This window comes from Bubalus bubalis, chromosome 4 (assembly GCF_019923935.1).
Source record: "Bubalus bubalis isolate 160015118507 breed Murrah chromosome 4, NDDB_SH_1, whole genome shotgun sequence".
Classification (NCBI taxonomy): domain Eukaryota; kingdom Metazoa; phylum Chordata; class Mammalia; order Artiodactyla; family Bovidae; genus Bubalus; species Bubalus bubalis.
In genome coordinates, this window is record NC_059160.1 from 92,405,731 (window position 1) to 92,420,353 (window position 14,623).

Genomic DNA, 14,623 nt, shown 5'->3' on the forward strand with positions numbered 1-14,623 from the left:
AGATGATGGATATATTTAAAAGCTGCATATTTTTAGGAAGAGAGAAAATATATGGCTTGTTCTTTGCTGAAAGAGGGTAGGGCAGTGGTTAGGACTGACTGGCTCTGTGACTTGATTTGCTGCTGGAGGAGGGTCGCTCAGGTTTTCTGGAGTCTTTTTTTAAGATCGGGATTAGCCAAGTCGAGGGCAGGTCCAGGGTGGTTTCTCTGTCATCTGGAGTGAAATGATGAGTAACTGTTTCTCTCTGGTTGGTTTAGTCCACTCTTAATTCAGAATATGCAAAGCTTCCAAGGTGCTGGGGTTTTAATCCTGTGGCCTTAAAGTAATAAGTCTTTGCTGCTTGTGTAACTTTCAGTTCACACTAACAAGTTTGTGTTGAGCATCCTGTGGGTGATACAGGGTAAACAAGATGAGCAAGAGGCCGAGCCGGGACTGGATAGAAGAGATTGTGGGGAAGGATCTCACAGAGGAGGTCGTGTTTGAAGGGGTCCTGCGTTGAAAGTTTTGAGAGTGGAAAGAGGGCAGTAAACGTTCCAGGCCACCGGAAAACCCTCGAGCGAGAGGACAAAAGGACACAAATGTTCACTGAGTGTTCAGGGAATGATCCAGAGGCCGGCTTGTTGTCCAGGCCCTGGTGGGAAAACGCTTGGGCTGTGCTTTGTCTGATGAGGGGAGAGGCAGCTACCGAAGGCTGTCGTGTGAGAAAGCGTGTGCTCATGTTTTCCTGCGGAAAGAATTCTGGCAGTGGTGTGGAGGGTGAATTCATCCATCTCTCAGCCCCCTGTTAGGGAGGGCAGGGTGAGGCTGGCTGTGCGGGGTGTGTGGGGCGAGCCAGGTCAGAGGGGAGGCAGAGAGACCGCTGGAAGTCTTCCAGAGGTGGTTAGAACAGGTCAGGAGGGCCGGGAGAGGAGGGGGCCAGATTGAGAAGCATTTGGCGGCTCTGTGCTGTGGGAGTTACAGGTATAAACTTTGGAGTCAGTCTTATGTGCTTTGCCATTTACAGCTTGTGTGAATTCCAGTAAATAACTTAACCTTCCCCTTTGAGGCTTAGTTTTCTCATTTGTAAAATGGGCACAATAATAATAATACCTACCTTATGGGTGGTTGTGAGGAAATGAGGTCATTTATGCAAGTGCCTCATGCATAGTAAACATGCAGTAAACAGCTTGGGGGTTGATAACACTTTGATTTGTTCAGTCAAGGAGAGGGAGAAAGTTAGTCACGATGGTGGAGCTGACTGGAGAGGGAGGGAGACACTCCTTGCATGGATCAAATGAGGTGATAAATGAGTCCTATAAAGACAGTGAAATTAATCTGAGAACCAGCCTGGGCAGTCGTCCCCCCACCCCCAGTCCTGCTGCATCTGGAGCTCTTGTGAGCAGAACCCTGATCCCTTTGGAGAGTGGTGGGAACTTGGTGTGCCCTGAGCTCAGGTTGGCTTTCATGGGTCACGCAGCACTGCCCTCTAGTGGCCACTGAGCAGAGCAGCCAGAGGCGCTCTGCTCACTCAACCCCTTGACTTTGCTCTTCTTCCACATAAAGCGGCTGTGGGTGGCCTGGCCCACAGGAGGCTGGCTGAAGAGTTAGTATATCCGGCTAGACAGTTACATTCAGATCTGTCGTCCATACTAGCTGGGAGGAGAGCCCGCGTAGATGAGGAGCAGCTAATCACATGCACTTCCCCGTCGGGGCTCCCGAGCTCTCCGTGGTCAGTGGACCGCTGTAGCATGGAGGCGCTTCATGAAGGGCTTCTCCAGCGTGGCAGTGAGAGTGGGAGTTGCAAAGTTCAGCAAATGTATGCAATGTCGGCTTTCTTTCCCTCCTTTGGTCCCCAGGGTTACCCCTTTTTGTCCAGCGCACAGTGGCCCGGACCATCGTTCTACAGGAAATTATTGGCAAGGGCCGGTTTGGAGAAGTGTGGCGCGGCCGCTGGCGGGGCGGTGATGTGGCTGTGAAAATATTCTCTTCTCGGGAGGAACGGTCTTGGTTCCGGGAAGCAGAAATATACCAGACAGTCATGCTTCGCCATGAGAACATCCTCGGGTTCATCGCCGCTGACAATAAAGGTAAAGGGCTGGGCTCACAGACAAGGTGTCCCGGAGCCCACCCCAGGCTCGCTGGAGGGACGGCCGGGCCTGAACAGCCGCGAGACGGCACGGTTGTGTTTGCCCTCGCAGTTGCTCCCCGTAGAACGAGAGCAAGAGTAAGGCAGTGGTTTTCAAACTTTGCCTCTACGAAAAGCTTGTACTGAAATCCAGGTTATTAAGCAAGTAAACAAGCAGTTATTAAACAGGTAAATAAGCCCTCATCCTACCTGCTCACTCTCCCTTCTGTGATACCCCAAACCCACCTCCAGGGTAGTCCCTAGAGGAGCTTCAGTAAACTTACGTTGAAAACAACTGGAAGGAAGAAGGGAAGCTTCAACCCCTGCAAGGAAAGGACAGCCCCAGGGAAGCCTGTGGCCCACACTCCTTGGCAGAGCGGCGTCATGCGCATTGTTGCAGTGGAGCAGGCGCCCCAGAGCCACGGCCTGCCTCCCCCCGCTGCCCCACCGTGGCCTTCAAGCTCAGCTTTTGATCCACTTATATCTGAGGGTCCTTGTTTCCTCCTCCCTCCTCCACTGGTTTTGCTCCACTTTTTTGAGTCTCTCTCATGTGCCCAGGCATGTTCTCATTTTTAAGAGCCTCACTGACAAGCAAAAGAGAAAAGTAAACTAATGGTTGATTATAGGAAGTAATCAAACAACAGGTATTCTGGTGAGCACAAAACGGGGGTGAGATGGGGGTCACGGAGATCATACCTGGGCTTGGTTGAGGCAGAGGTGGCAGGGAGCTGGTCAGAAAGAAAAACCAATGAAAAGAGAAGTCCAAACATGTGCAGAGGGGTAATGTCTTTGGGAAGCTGCAGGTGACTCAGAACATTCCAGCCAAAGACATGGGTGGAAAGGTGGCGGAGGCCAGGTTATGGGGAGCCATTTTGAGAGGATTGTATTTTATTTTAGAGAGTGGGTAGTAATTGACATTTCATTCGTCGATTCAGTAATATTCACTGTCTACTGTCTGGTCCTGGGGTCATCACACATAAGACCAAGGCACAGTTCCTGCCTGTGCCCAGGAGGGGAGGACAGCCGGCACCTGGGCAGGCAGCGCACTTAAGACAGAAAGACCGTGGGTGGTGCTGTTTGCATTTTAGAACAGTGTCTCTGGCAGTCAGGACACGGTTCGCTCCATGGTCCAGCAATTTTAGAAGTCGCTGCTGGCAGAGGCTACGGAAGATGCTAAGTGTTTGTTTTTCTGTCCTAAATCAACAGCAGGCTGCTTGTTTCTCACATTGCTGTGGGGGTTGTAAAGGCCTCAGCTGCCCCCAGACTGGAGAGCCTTGACCTCTCACGCAAGGGAGGGGAGAATTCCTTGCTCCTTCTGAGTAAGCTTGGTGCTTTTTAAAACAGATTTACCTTTTGATGATTACTTTAAATCTGACATGTATTTTAAAGGCTCAAAAAGACGTCTTCCCTTTTAACTTATAAGCAGGGTCCTCTGGACCTCAGGGGTGTGTTTGATGGACCCCTTGCTCGTAATCAGAGAAGCAAAGGTTGGTGCTTCCCCAGGAACCACTCCCTGTATTGATTCTGGCAGCTCGTGTGAGTAGGATCTGGCTGTTGAAACCCACGTCAGGGCCAGGGGAGGAGAAAGAGCAGACTCCTTTGTTCTTGTCTTTTTAGCATGATATGTATAGTGTAGGGCCCTAGAACTAGGTCCAGCCTGGAATTTGGGAGATCTCAATTCAATTTCCAGTCTTCATATTGACAGTAGCACAAGCTCATTAGATTACCAGCTTTGGTTTTCCTTTCTCTCCCTCCCTCCCTCCCTCCATCCCCCTGTACACTGCACACCCCCCGCCCCTTGGATGAAAGTGTGTGCTCACTGCCTCCCATTGCTCTTCCGAGGCTAAGATTCCTCTCTGGAATCCTTGGAAAGTGTCCTCTTCATGTATTGAAAAGCATTTTTGGCCGGGAACACAGTAATGCACAAAGGAGCTCTTTCCTCCTCTCACGGAGAGCTCATAGCCTGGTAAGAGCAGTGGACTTCAGAGGAGTGCTACAGATGGGCCTGGTGCTGGGGTCGGGCTGTGCTCGAAGGGTCTTGGAGCACAGAGGAGGGCCTGCGAAGCCTTCCTTCTTGATAGGGAGGACACAGCCAGTCATGGTTTTGATGAGTGGGTCTTGTCAGGATCAGAAGCAAAAGAAACAGATGCCCCTGTTACTTCCCCTAAGCATGTGCTCCCTCTTCTTCTGAAGGCCTCACATTTCACATTTGGAATAGGGGAGGCATGGTTTAGAATCCTACAGCCCCCTGCCGGAAGGGAGAGGTCTAACCAAGGCAAGCTGTTCTTCTTATCTTCCTGGAGCCCAAAGCTGTGGATGGCTGTAGATGACAAGGGCACCGAGGGGCCTCAGGAGGTGTGGGGGCGAGGAGCAGGGGTTCGGGGGTCACGGGGGGTTTGCGTGGCACATACACGCTTCCTCGCCGACCTTCCCCTTTATGATGGTAGTTGTGCCTTTTCTGGAACTCTTCTGTGGTCCTCCGCAGATAACGGCACCTGGACACAGCTGTGGCTCGTGTCGGACTATCACGAGCACGGCTCCCTGTTTGACTATCTGAACCGGTACACGGTGACCATCGAGGGGATGATCAAGCTGGCCTTGTCTGCCGCCAGCGGGCTAGCGCACCTGCACATGGAGATCGTGGGCACCCAGGGTGAGTGGGGCTGCTGAGCAAGTGTCCCGTCCCCGCCGAGGAGCTCCTGTGCGCTGAGCGAGCTGGAGCTGGGCCTCAGCAATGGGGGTCTGGTCTAAGGGAGAGGGGTTTGAGCTTCACTTGAGCAAGAACGAGAGGTGCCTCTGCTTTTAGAGCGATTCATGGGATCACAAAGAGTCGGACACGACTGAGCGACTGAACTGAACTGAACTGAACTGAACTGAGGGACTTCTGTGGGAAATGTTGATTGTTTGTTCCCCATGTCCTGGTGTGGTTGGTGGTTGGGGAGCTGGTGTTAACTGAGAGATCGTCTCAGATGCCCACAGTTCACAGGTAAATGAAGGGACTGAGAAGATGGATTGAACCACTGTGGCGAGATTCAGTTTAGTGAGCGCACGCGCTCATCGTTGGGTCAGCTGGATGGTTAGACACTGGGCTGTACTATCTGGCAGGGCTCTCCTGGAGGAGCACTACCTCGGGAGTCCCTGCTTGTTGACTGACATCAGCCTTTTGCGAGCTCCCAGGTCTTGGCATGTGGCACGTTGCTTCCTGGTGCATGGTCAGTCGGGCAGGAGCTCTTTCTGTCTGTGATCAAAAACCAGCCGTGGGAGTTTGATACTATCCCTAGACTCTGCAGAGAAAGTAGTGGTTCTTACTTCCCCTGTTTGGTTCTGAGCACCTAGCCAGTGCAGCCGCTTTTTCTCAAGCCCTCGACTATGCTGTACAGGAGTATATGAGTTCAGGGAAGGTGAGCAGGAACAGCATTCATAAAGTAATATTAGCTAATCCGCATGCCTTTCTAAGCGCTTGGCTCACCTACATTAATATATGTAACTTACACAACATTCCCGTGAAGTACTGGTGTTTGGGTTTCCCAGGTGGTGCTAGTGGTAAAGAACCTGCCTGCCAACGCAGGAGACATTAGAGACGTGGGTTCAATCCCTGGGTCGGCAGGATCCCCTGGAGGAAGGCATGGCAGCCCACTCCAGAATGCTTGCCTGGAGAATCCCAGGGATAGAGGAGCCTGGTGGGCTGCAGTCCATAGTGTCCCAAAGAGTCGGACACGACTGAAGCCACTCGGCACGCACGCACACACTGGTGTTCACTCTCATTTTATGGATGAGGTGACCAATGTATAGACAGATTAAGTTGCATTTACAGGGTTACTGGGTTAGTGGGGGGCAAAACCAGAACTGAAACCCACATATCCGGCTGCAGAGACTATGCTTTCAATGCTTATGCTGTCTTTCTCTAAAGATCCCTGTTTTTTTCCTCCACCAGGGAAACCTGGAATTGCTCATCGAGACTTAAAGTCAAAGAACATCCTGGTGAAGAAAAATGGCATGTGTGCCATCGCAGACCTGGGTTTGGCTGTCCGTCACGATGCAGTCACAGACACCATTGACATTGCCCCTAACCAGAGGGTGGGAACTAAACGGTAGGAAGGCCCAGGGCTTGTGCCCTTGCCCGACACTTGTACTGAGTAGCCCCTGTGTGCCCTTGTCCATGTGTGCGGGAGAAGGAGCGTGGTCTCAGACAGCTGGCGGTTGCACTGAACTCCTGCCCCCACACTGGAAAGCCACACTGGTTGCATGGAGCAGATCCAAGTGCCAGCAGCATACCTCCATAGACCCGTATGCCCACAGGCACTGGCGCATTGGGCAGGTGAGGCAGCAGAGAAAGAGAGCTTGGAGCAAGGTTTGGAAGGGGAACGGGCGCCAGGCTTGGCTAGCGGGAAGGGAGAGTGCAGTCTGAAGGGATGGCCTATGCAGGACTCCTGAGGAGGCAGAACGCATGTTTTGCTTGGGGTTTAGAGAGCAGTTTCACCTAGCAAGAGCAGAGGTGCTCCAGCGTAGAAAATAAGGGGCCCCCTTCAGGACTGTGGGGCCTCCCTCCTGCTTCATAGAAAAGGAAAGTAAGAAATAAGGGACCAGGACTTCCCTGGTGGTCCCGGGGCTAAGACTCCACGTTCCATGCAGGGGGCCCAGGTTTGATCCTTGGTCGGGGAGCTAGAGCTCACATGCTGCAACTAAGAGTGTGTGCCACACGAAGATCAGAGATCCTGTGCGGCTCAGCCAAGACCCCGCATAGCCTAATAAGTAACTAAATACTTAGGAAAAGAACTAAGGGACAGGGATTCCCCTACTGGTCCAGTGATTAGGAATCTGCCCTTCATTGCAGGTGGCACAGGTTTGATCGCTGATAGGGGAACTAAGACCCCACATGCCGAGCGGCTTGGCAAAAAATTTAAAAAAAGAAATGAATGAATGCAAAACATGGGAGTTCGCAGTGAGAAGAATCCATCACTTCCTCCCCTCCAAGGGGCAGTCTTTGGTGACGGCTTTCCCACATTCAGGGGGCCCTTGAACCAGTGCTTTGCGTCAGGAGAGAAGTCATTGTTTTCCATGCATGACCACATTTCCTTTGCTGTTGCAGATACATGGCCCCCGAAGTGCTCGATGAAACCATCAACATGAAGCACTTCGACTCCTTTAAATGTGCTGATATCTATGCCCTTGGTCTTGTGTACTGGGAGATTGCTCGAAGATGCAACTCTGGAGGTACCTTTCTTCCTGCCTTCCCTGCTCCTACCTCCCAGTCCAGAGTGCCAGGCCACCTGAGAGCCTGGGTTTTGACTGCAGCCTCCTTTCTTTACACAGCTTGTCAGATGCCTCATGCTAGCACGCGTCGCACGTAGGATTCTCATCCAAGAGGAGGGAGGGGACCTGGGAGCAGCAGTTGCTAAGAGTGTGTTTACTCTTGTTTTATGTTGTGGTGACCATTCCAGAGGCTCATTTAGCTTTTTTTTTTTTTTTAAACACACTGTCTTTAGTGGTCTGTTGAGGTTGGGAAAGCCCTGGGCAGGAATAGCACAGGACTAATGCATGGGGTCTCCTTCACACAGAAGGCAGGGTATTCTGACACAGTGGCTCTCAAGCCACGTACCTGGGGAACGTGGGATTTTATTGATAATGGTGATTTCTCAATTCATAGGAGAAAGCTTACTAGCACATAGAATTTTTCTTCTGTAATATTTTCTTAAATCTTTGGCATTTGCAACTGCTCGACCATGTCAGAACCCAGTGAAAAGCAGTATCGGATTTGGCAGAAAACACTGTTTATTATCAGCTTAGTACGTTAGAATTTTACAGTGAGTTCCAAGTATTCTGTCACAAGATCAAGTTCAAGAGTCACTAGAACCCTGTCCTCAGCCATTTATCTTTGATGTAAGAGATTCCAGATTAGTTGAAGTGAATTAAATTAATGAAAAAGAACTGGTGGGTGTTCCAGCAGAGCCCTTTCTGTGTTGTACTGCCATTTTCCTTTCTATGACATGTTTGGTAAGGTCCGAATCATAGGGAGGCATCTAGGTATTGTACATCTTAAGTTTTGATCATGCTATACAAATAAAACAGATCAAGATATATCTAGCCACACAGATTTTAAACTGTGAACAAGTTAAATTTTTCTTTTTCCATACCATCCGGAAATTGGGGTTAAGTATATAATAATTGTACTGAGATTTATTCACCACTTGCTGTGTATACACTCACTTAATCTTTACTGCAAACCTAGGAAGTGGGTACTGTTCGTTGTCACCATTTTGTAGATGAAGAAGATGAGTCACAGGTTAGGTGATTTGCCCAGAGTCACACTGCTAATAAGCTAGGGTTCAGACCTTGCAGACTGAGGCCAGAGATGACGCTAACTGCATCTTAGCTAGTTACCAAGTCAGACTCCATTTAAAAATCGGTCGCATCAGCTCAGGACAGTAGAATTTTTCTGGAAAAAAAGGCATGAGAAAGTTACATATAAGTTTTTTAAATACTAATAACTTTTTATTATGGAAAATATTTCCATTTGTAGCTGTAGAAGGTAAAAGACTTCAAAACTGTTATTACACTGTAAAAACCAACAGTAATTCTTTTTTTAAAATTGTTTAGCTATTTTGGTGTGTTTCCTGGCTGTTTCTCTTTCAGTTAGTTAGTTAATTGGGCTGTGTCAGGTCGTGGCACCCAGGGTCTTCACTGTGTCATGCGGGATCTTTCCTTGCAGTGCTCAGACTCTCTAATTGTGGCTCACACGCTTAGTTACTTCGAGGCATCTGGGATCTTAGTTCCCCCACCAGGGATCGAACCCAAGTCCCCTGCATTGCAGGACAGATTCTTAACCACTGGACCACAGGGGAGGTCCCAGTTGTTCTTAATATCATTTAACATTAGTTAGTATTGAGATTTCCTCAGTTGTCTCCTAATTTTTTTAAAAGCAGCTTGATAAATGTCTATCCACGGCAGTTGATTGGTATACCTCTTAAGTCTCTTATGATGTACAGCTTACCACTCCATTTTTTTTTTTTTTTATTCTGCAGTTTTTAAAGTTGGAGAATCCAGGTCCTTTGTCCTGTAAGATTTTCCTATGTAGATTTTCCTGATTGCTTCTTTATGGAGTTTATACATTCCGCCGTTTCTGTGAATTTCCTATGGGAATTACATCTAAAGACTAGAATCATTTTTCCCCAAAAATCCTTCCGTTAAAGGCACATATAATGGTGGTTATTTCTCTTTTTGTGGTAACAGCCATCGTTGATCATTGTCCAAATCCAGATTTATCAGAGGTTGAAAAGTGCCAGCGTTCCAATTCTGTCAAACTTCTCATATTAGCTAGATTTTTAATTCAAGAGAAACTTCCCCTTATTGTCTCTTTGGTTACAGGGATGTTTAATTTGAAAAGGAAAGGCAGGAAAAACACTTGATTCTTTCCATTTATTTACCATTTTTCAAAATAATGAGTTTATTCTCTATCATCCTACAAAGGTGACTGAAGTTTTGGTTTGTTTCTTCTTAGTGTCATCATGAACTGATGATCTAAAATATTTGTTTCCATTGATGTTATAAGTCTTACTATTGCTTAAATATTCTCATCTTTGGCCAGTTGGGAGCTTTTCAAGGTGGTCCTTTCTGACATGACCTTAGTAGTCTTTGACAGTTTCCTGCTTTTTGTTATGGAAAAGATGTTCCTGGCTAATCCTGTGTATCTTTTGTCCCACACCTGCACTGACCAAGCTCTCCAAGGGCCCCCAGTTCCTCTTAGCGGGAGGCCGGGTTTACTGACCATGACATGAGTATTGTCACTGGCTTTTGAGTAATCCCTTCCTTTTGATAACTCTGGTGGATATTTTCTTTTCTCCTAGGGGTCCATGAAGAATATCAGCTGCCATATTATGACCTAGTGCCCTCTGACCCTTCCATCGAGGAGATGCGGAAGGTTGTATGTGACCAGAAGCTCCGCCCCAACATCCCCAACTGGTGGCAGAGTTACGAGGTAGGAAGCTGCCCTGTCTCCTGTGCTTTTCTATCTGCCCTGTTTCTCTACCTTAGAGAAGGGTTTCCCAAAAATGGGGCCAACCCCAGGGCTACTACCTGTGTAATAATAGTTATTATATTACTATTACATGCTTTATATACTAAGCCATTGTCTTGGACACCGTAGGGTCCCCTTTGGAACCTAGAAGAAGAAAGGCTTGGTTGCAAGACACAGATCAGAGACAAAAAGTCTGAGTGGGGCTGTTAGACCTGTCCAACTAGAAAAATGGTTTTGGAGCCATAGTGGGTGAGCTGAGCTCTATAGAAGAGTTCAGAAGCATCATCCACAGAGGGTCAGCAAATGAGAGGTGGACCCAGTGAGAAAACAGGTCTGAGGGAGGTGGCTTTCTGAAAACTCGGAAGCGAGGAGGGTGCAGAGGGTTTGGATTTGGGGTTAGTGGTGGATGAAGTGGGAAGGGGACGACATTCAGTGGAAATAACAGATGCGAGGACAAATTTATGATCTAGATTCCTAATAAACCTGGAGTTGTGGGGTGCTAGAGTCTTTGGGGCGCGGGATTTGCTTAGCTAGTGCTCCTGGGCCCTCTTCACTGGTGGCTGTGCTTTAAGGCGTGTCACCGCTAGAGGGCAGCTCTGCATCGAGGACGCGCATGACAGAGCAGCATTTTCCAAAGTTTTCCTTAGAACCTCAGGGCCTGTTTACTTCAGAGGGTGAGGGAAGCAGAGAGCCAGTCTCTAGCTGCCCCCCACACTCCGTCTTCAGTCAGGGCTCTTCGTGGGTTGGGACTCCGCTTGGCAAAACAGATCCCACTGCTGAAAGGAATCGAAAACACTGGCCTGGGGCAGCAGTCAGGGAGCTCTGTAGCCTCCACCGGCGACTCTCCAGATCCACCCCTCGCCTGTCCACATGGCCGCCTGTGTCATCCAGGCCCTGGCTGCAAACTGCTGCCTCTGACAGTCAAGACCATCTTTCAGGGGCTGCCTCCTCCCCTTCCTCCTCTGCTGTGTCTCTGTGGGTGAATGTGGGGTCACCGCTGCATGCGCGCGCCTGCTGGGGGTGTCCCTGCTGTGCCTGGTTCACTTGCTACTTTGAGAAAGCCATCAGTAAACAGTCATAAGTGTGGATGCTCGGACCTTCCAGAAGTGGTTTTCAGATCACAGGCTGTGGCAGATCTTGCTCGCAAGATCACCCAGACTTGGGGGAATGGCAGACCGTGCTTGCGGAAAAGGCCCCTCCCCAGACTGTCCCTTAAGGACTGGCGAGCCCTAGGGGGAGTGGGGCTTGTGGGCATTTCCCCAGGGTCAGAAGGAGGGCAGGTGGGGGATCAGGCAGGTAACAGCGGGCAGGCTCCAGTGACACCGTTTCTGTGCAGGCGCTGCGGGTGATGGGGAAGATGATGCGGGAGTGCTGGTACGCCAACGGCGCAGCCCGCCTGACTGCGCTGCGCATCAAGAAGACCCTCTCCCAGCTCAGTGTGCAGGAGGACGTGAAGATCTAGCTGCCCCTCCCACAGCCGCCAGGCCGCGGGACCTACAGTCGAGCGGCCGTGTTGAGCATCAGATGGAGGCCTACCTCTCGTTTCTGCCCAGCCCTCTGTGGCCAGGAGTTTGGCCCACAGAGGGACAGAGCCCGGGAGACTCGCTCACTCCCACGATGGGTTTGAGACACAGACACCTTTGATATTTACCTCCTAGTGGCATGGAGCCTCTGAGAGCGAATGGCATGGAGAACTCAATGCCGTGACCCGGACCGGCTGTCGTGGGATGTCCCACAAAGCCCGGTGCCCCCAGCAAGGAGCCTGGTGTGGCGACAAGCGGCCCGGGAGGAGCTGAGTGTGGCCTGTGCTGAGCAGCACTGAGGGCTTTACCCCGGGACCAACCCCAGTGCAGCGAGCGGCCCCGGGAACCAGAAAGATGGCCCCATCCTGGCAGCTCCAGGTCTCCGGCTCCTCTCCGCCCGCGAGGACCCCTGGAAGGACTGCTGGTGCCTGTCTGTCCAGCTGTGTGTGCATGTGCCGAGGTGCGTCCCCTGTTGTGCCTGGTCTGTGCCACGCCCTTACACGTGTGTGTGTGTACGTGTGTGTCTGTGGGTGCGCACTTGCCTGCTTGAGCTTCTCGTGCATGTGCAGGTCGGGGCTGTGGTCGTCATGCCGTGTCTGCGTGCCGGTGCCTCTGTTCAGTAGTGAGCCGCGTCTAGTTTCCCTGGTGCCCCTCCCGGTGGGCTCCTTCCCCACCCCTCCTTCCAGAGCCCCCACTCCACAGTGGTACCCCCTCCCCAGCAGGCTATGCCGCCTGGCCCTCCTTCTCCACTTCAGACTGTGGAACCAAAGCTGGCCCAGTTGTCTGTGGCAGGCGAGGCTTTTGGGTCCAAATGTGAGGGAAGAGGGTGGGATGGGCAGGGCAAGAATCTCGGCGGAAACATGGGGTATTGTGGTCAGCGGCCACCATGGGAAATGAGCCAGCCTAAGGGCATCATCCTCAGCGGCGTCAAGGAGGGGCCGAGGAATTTGCAGCCCAGACCTGGGGAGACTCAGACTGGAATGTCACATCTGTCTTTCATATCCCAGATTCTGGAGACAGCAGTGTGTATTTTCGGTGGTGGTGGGTTTAGGGAGGGGAAGGAAAGCGGGGAGGAGGACTGGGGAGGGAGGCTGGGGTGGGGGGAGGCATCTGCATGGGTCTTTTACTGGGTTATCCGATCACGGTGGAGGGAAGATGTGAGACTTGCATCCACTTCAGGGGCTTTACTAAAGGGAACAGCCTGAGCTGAACCTGTTATTTAACCTGAGTGTAGTATTTAACGACGTCTAGAAGCACGGTTGTGGGTGGTGGTTCGGTCAGCATATCTTAGGTATATAATAACTTTGAAGCCATAACTTAACTGGAGTGGTTTGGTTTTCTTTCTTTTTTTCTTTTTTTTTTTTTTAATTTTATTGGGAGGGTCTGGATTTTAACTTTTTTTAAATACTGTTAAGTTTTTATAAAAGGAAAACCATCTCTATGTGATAATTACCTCTCAATCCATTTGTTTTTAAGGAAATCCCTATAAAAACAACCACACACACACAAAATGCTTCAATCAGACGCACACAGCTCAATCACACTGGAAATATCTGTCCTTGTACCTGAGCCTGCTCCCCCCCAACTCAGCTGCGAGAGTTCCTCTGCCCTGGGGGTTGGTCTCGCTGGCGTCCTGCCTCCCTGCCCAGTCCCACCCAAAGTGGGTTTTGCACTGGGGCTCTAGCTTTTTGTGCGTCGCCCACAGGTTGCACCTTCTCAACCAGGCACTCACTCAGCAGACACTCGCTGAGTGCCAGCTGGGTGTCAGGCCCCATGCTGGGTGCTGGGAAATGCATCTGTGAACAAGACAGGCTTGGGTCCTGCTCTTGGAGCACTGACAGTGGGACTCAGTCGAGTCAGGGGGTGCCTATCTTGAGACCAGAAGTTTTCATAGTTGGATCTGAGCCTTTTGAGCCTGGAGCGATTGCTCTTATACAAGACCACTAAGGAGGCGAGGATGTCCCCCTGTCCCCCACCAAAGAGGCCGGTGGTGGGCAATGAAACCTCCCATCACTGCGTTCATCCAGAGCCCCCTTCCTGCCCCCCAGGGGAGGCACAGTGTGTGTGCAGCCTCAGCGCATCCCTGCCTCTAGCCCAGCGATTCTCTGCCAAAGCTTGTGGAGGAGGGGGGGAGCCCTCCCCCCACTTCCATCCGTCTCCCCAGTGCCCTGGCCTTCCTATTTATTTTCCCAGTGTAGTGCTTTCCTTGCGTTAAAGGAGATCTTCCCCTCACCCTTTGGGCCAATTTACTGGCTACTGACTAATTTCCCTTAAATACCAATTGTGTCATTAGGGGGTCTTCTCTCCCTACCCCTGCTGACGCACTTCCCCCTTGTTGTCTGCCCTCTGGCAGAGCTTGGCGGGTTATGGGAGCTGATGGAACTCAGACTCCTCACTCCCTGCCTCAACCAGCCTCTGGGATCTGCCGACACTCCTCGACCCAGGGACTCCCAAGCCACTAGCCCACTCCCCAGGTGGCCCAGCTGTCCTCACCACACACTCCTCCTCCACCTCCGGGGAAGACTGAGCAGTTTTGGGGGGACGCTCCCAGCCCCACTGCCGCCACTCTTAACCCAAGAGTTAGGAGTTAGAGAGTTGGGGAGAAACTAAAGCTGTGGTTTTGGCTCCCTGAGGCTAACCCTGATCCATAGGGCTACCTGCACCTCTGGATTTTGGATTCACAGACCAAGTCCAAGCCCGTTCTTACGTCGCCATCAAGGCCCCCGAACGGCATTCTCGGTACTTCTGTTTGTTTTTGTACATTTTATTAGAATGGACTGTAAAATAGCCACTTAGACACTTTACCTCTTCAGTATGCAAATGTAAATAAGTTGTAATATAGGAAATCTTTTGTTTTAATATAAGAATGAGCCTGTCCAATTTCTGCTGTACATTATTAAAGTTTTATTCACAGAGCCTCTCTGGTGCCATCTGTTTTACAGCTGTAGACCGACTGGCTGCCCAGCCTTTGTCAGGGGAGTT

At 50.7% G+C, this 14,623-nt stretch overlaps 1 protein-coding gene across 1 annotated transcript in view; it reads left to right on the plus strand.

The window, feature by feature from the left end:
* The window catches only part of ACVR1B (activin A receptor type 1B), a 33,779-nt gene extending 19,223 nt beyond the window's left edge, over nucleotides 1-14,556 (plus strand). Inside the window, exons 4-9 of the mRNA XM_025284211.3 lie at nucleotides 1,836-2,066; nucleotides 4,590-4,757; nucleotides 6,039-6,195; nucleotides 7,194-7,318; nucleotides 9,949-10,079; nucleotides 11,455-14,556. Coding sequence (XP_025139996.1) covers nucleotides 1,836-2,066; nucleotides 4,590-4,757; nucleotides 6,039-6,195; nucleotides 7,194-7,318; nucleotides 9,949-10,079; nucleotides 11,455-11,580 — 938 coding nt within the window. The 3' untranslated portion in view covers nucleotides 11,581-14,556. The remainder of the gene's footprint in view (nucleotides 1-1,835; nucleotides 2,067-4,589; nucleotides 4,758-6,038; nucleotides 6,196-7,193; nucleotides 7,319-9,948; nucleotides 10,080-11,454) is intronic.
* Nucleotides 14,557-14,623: the final 67 nt, after the last annotated feature.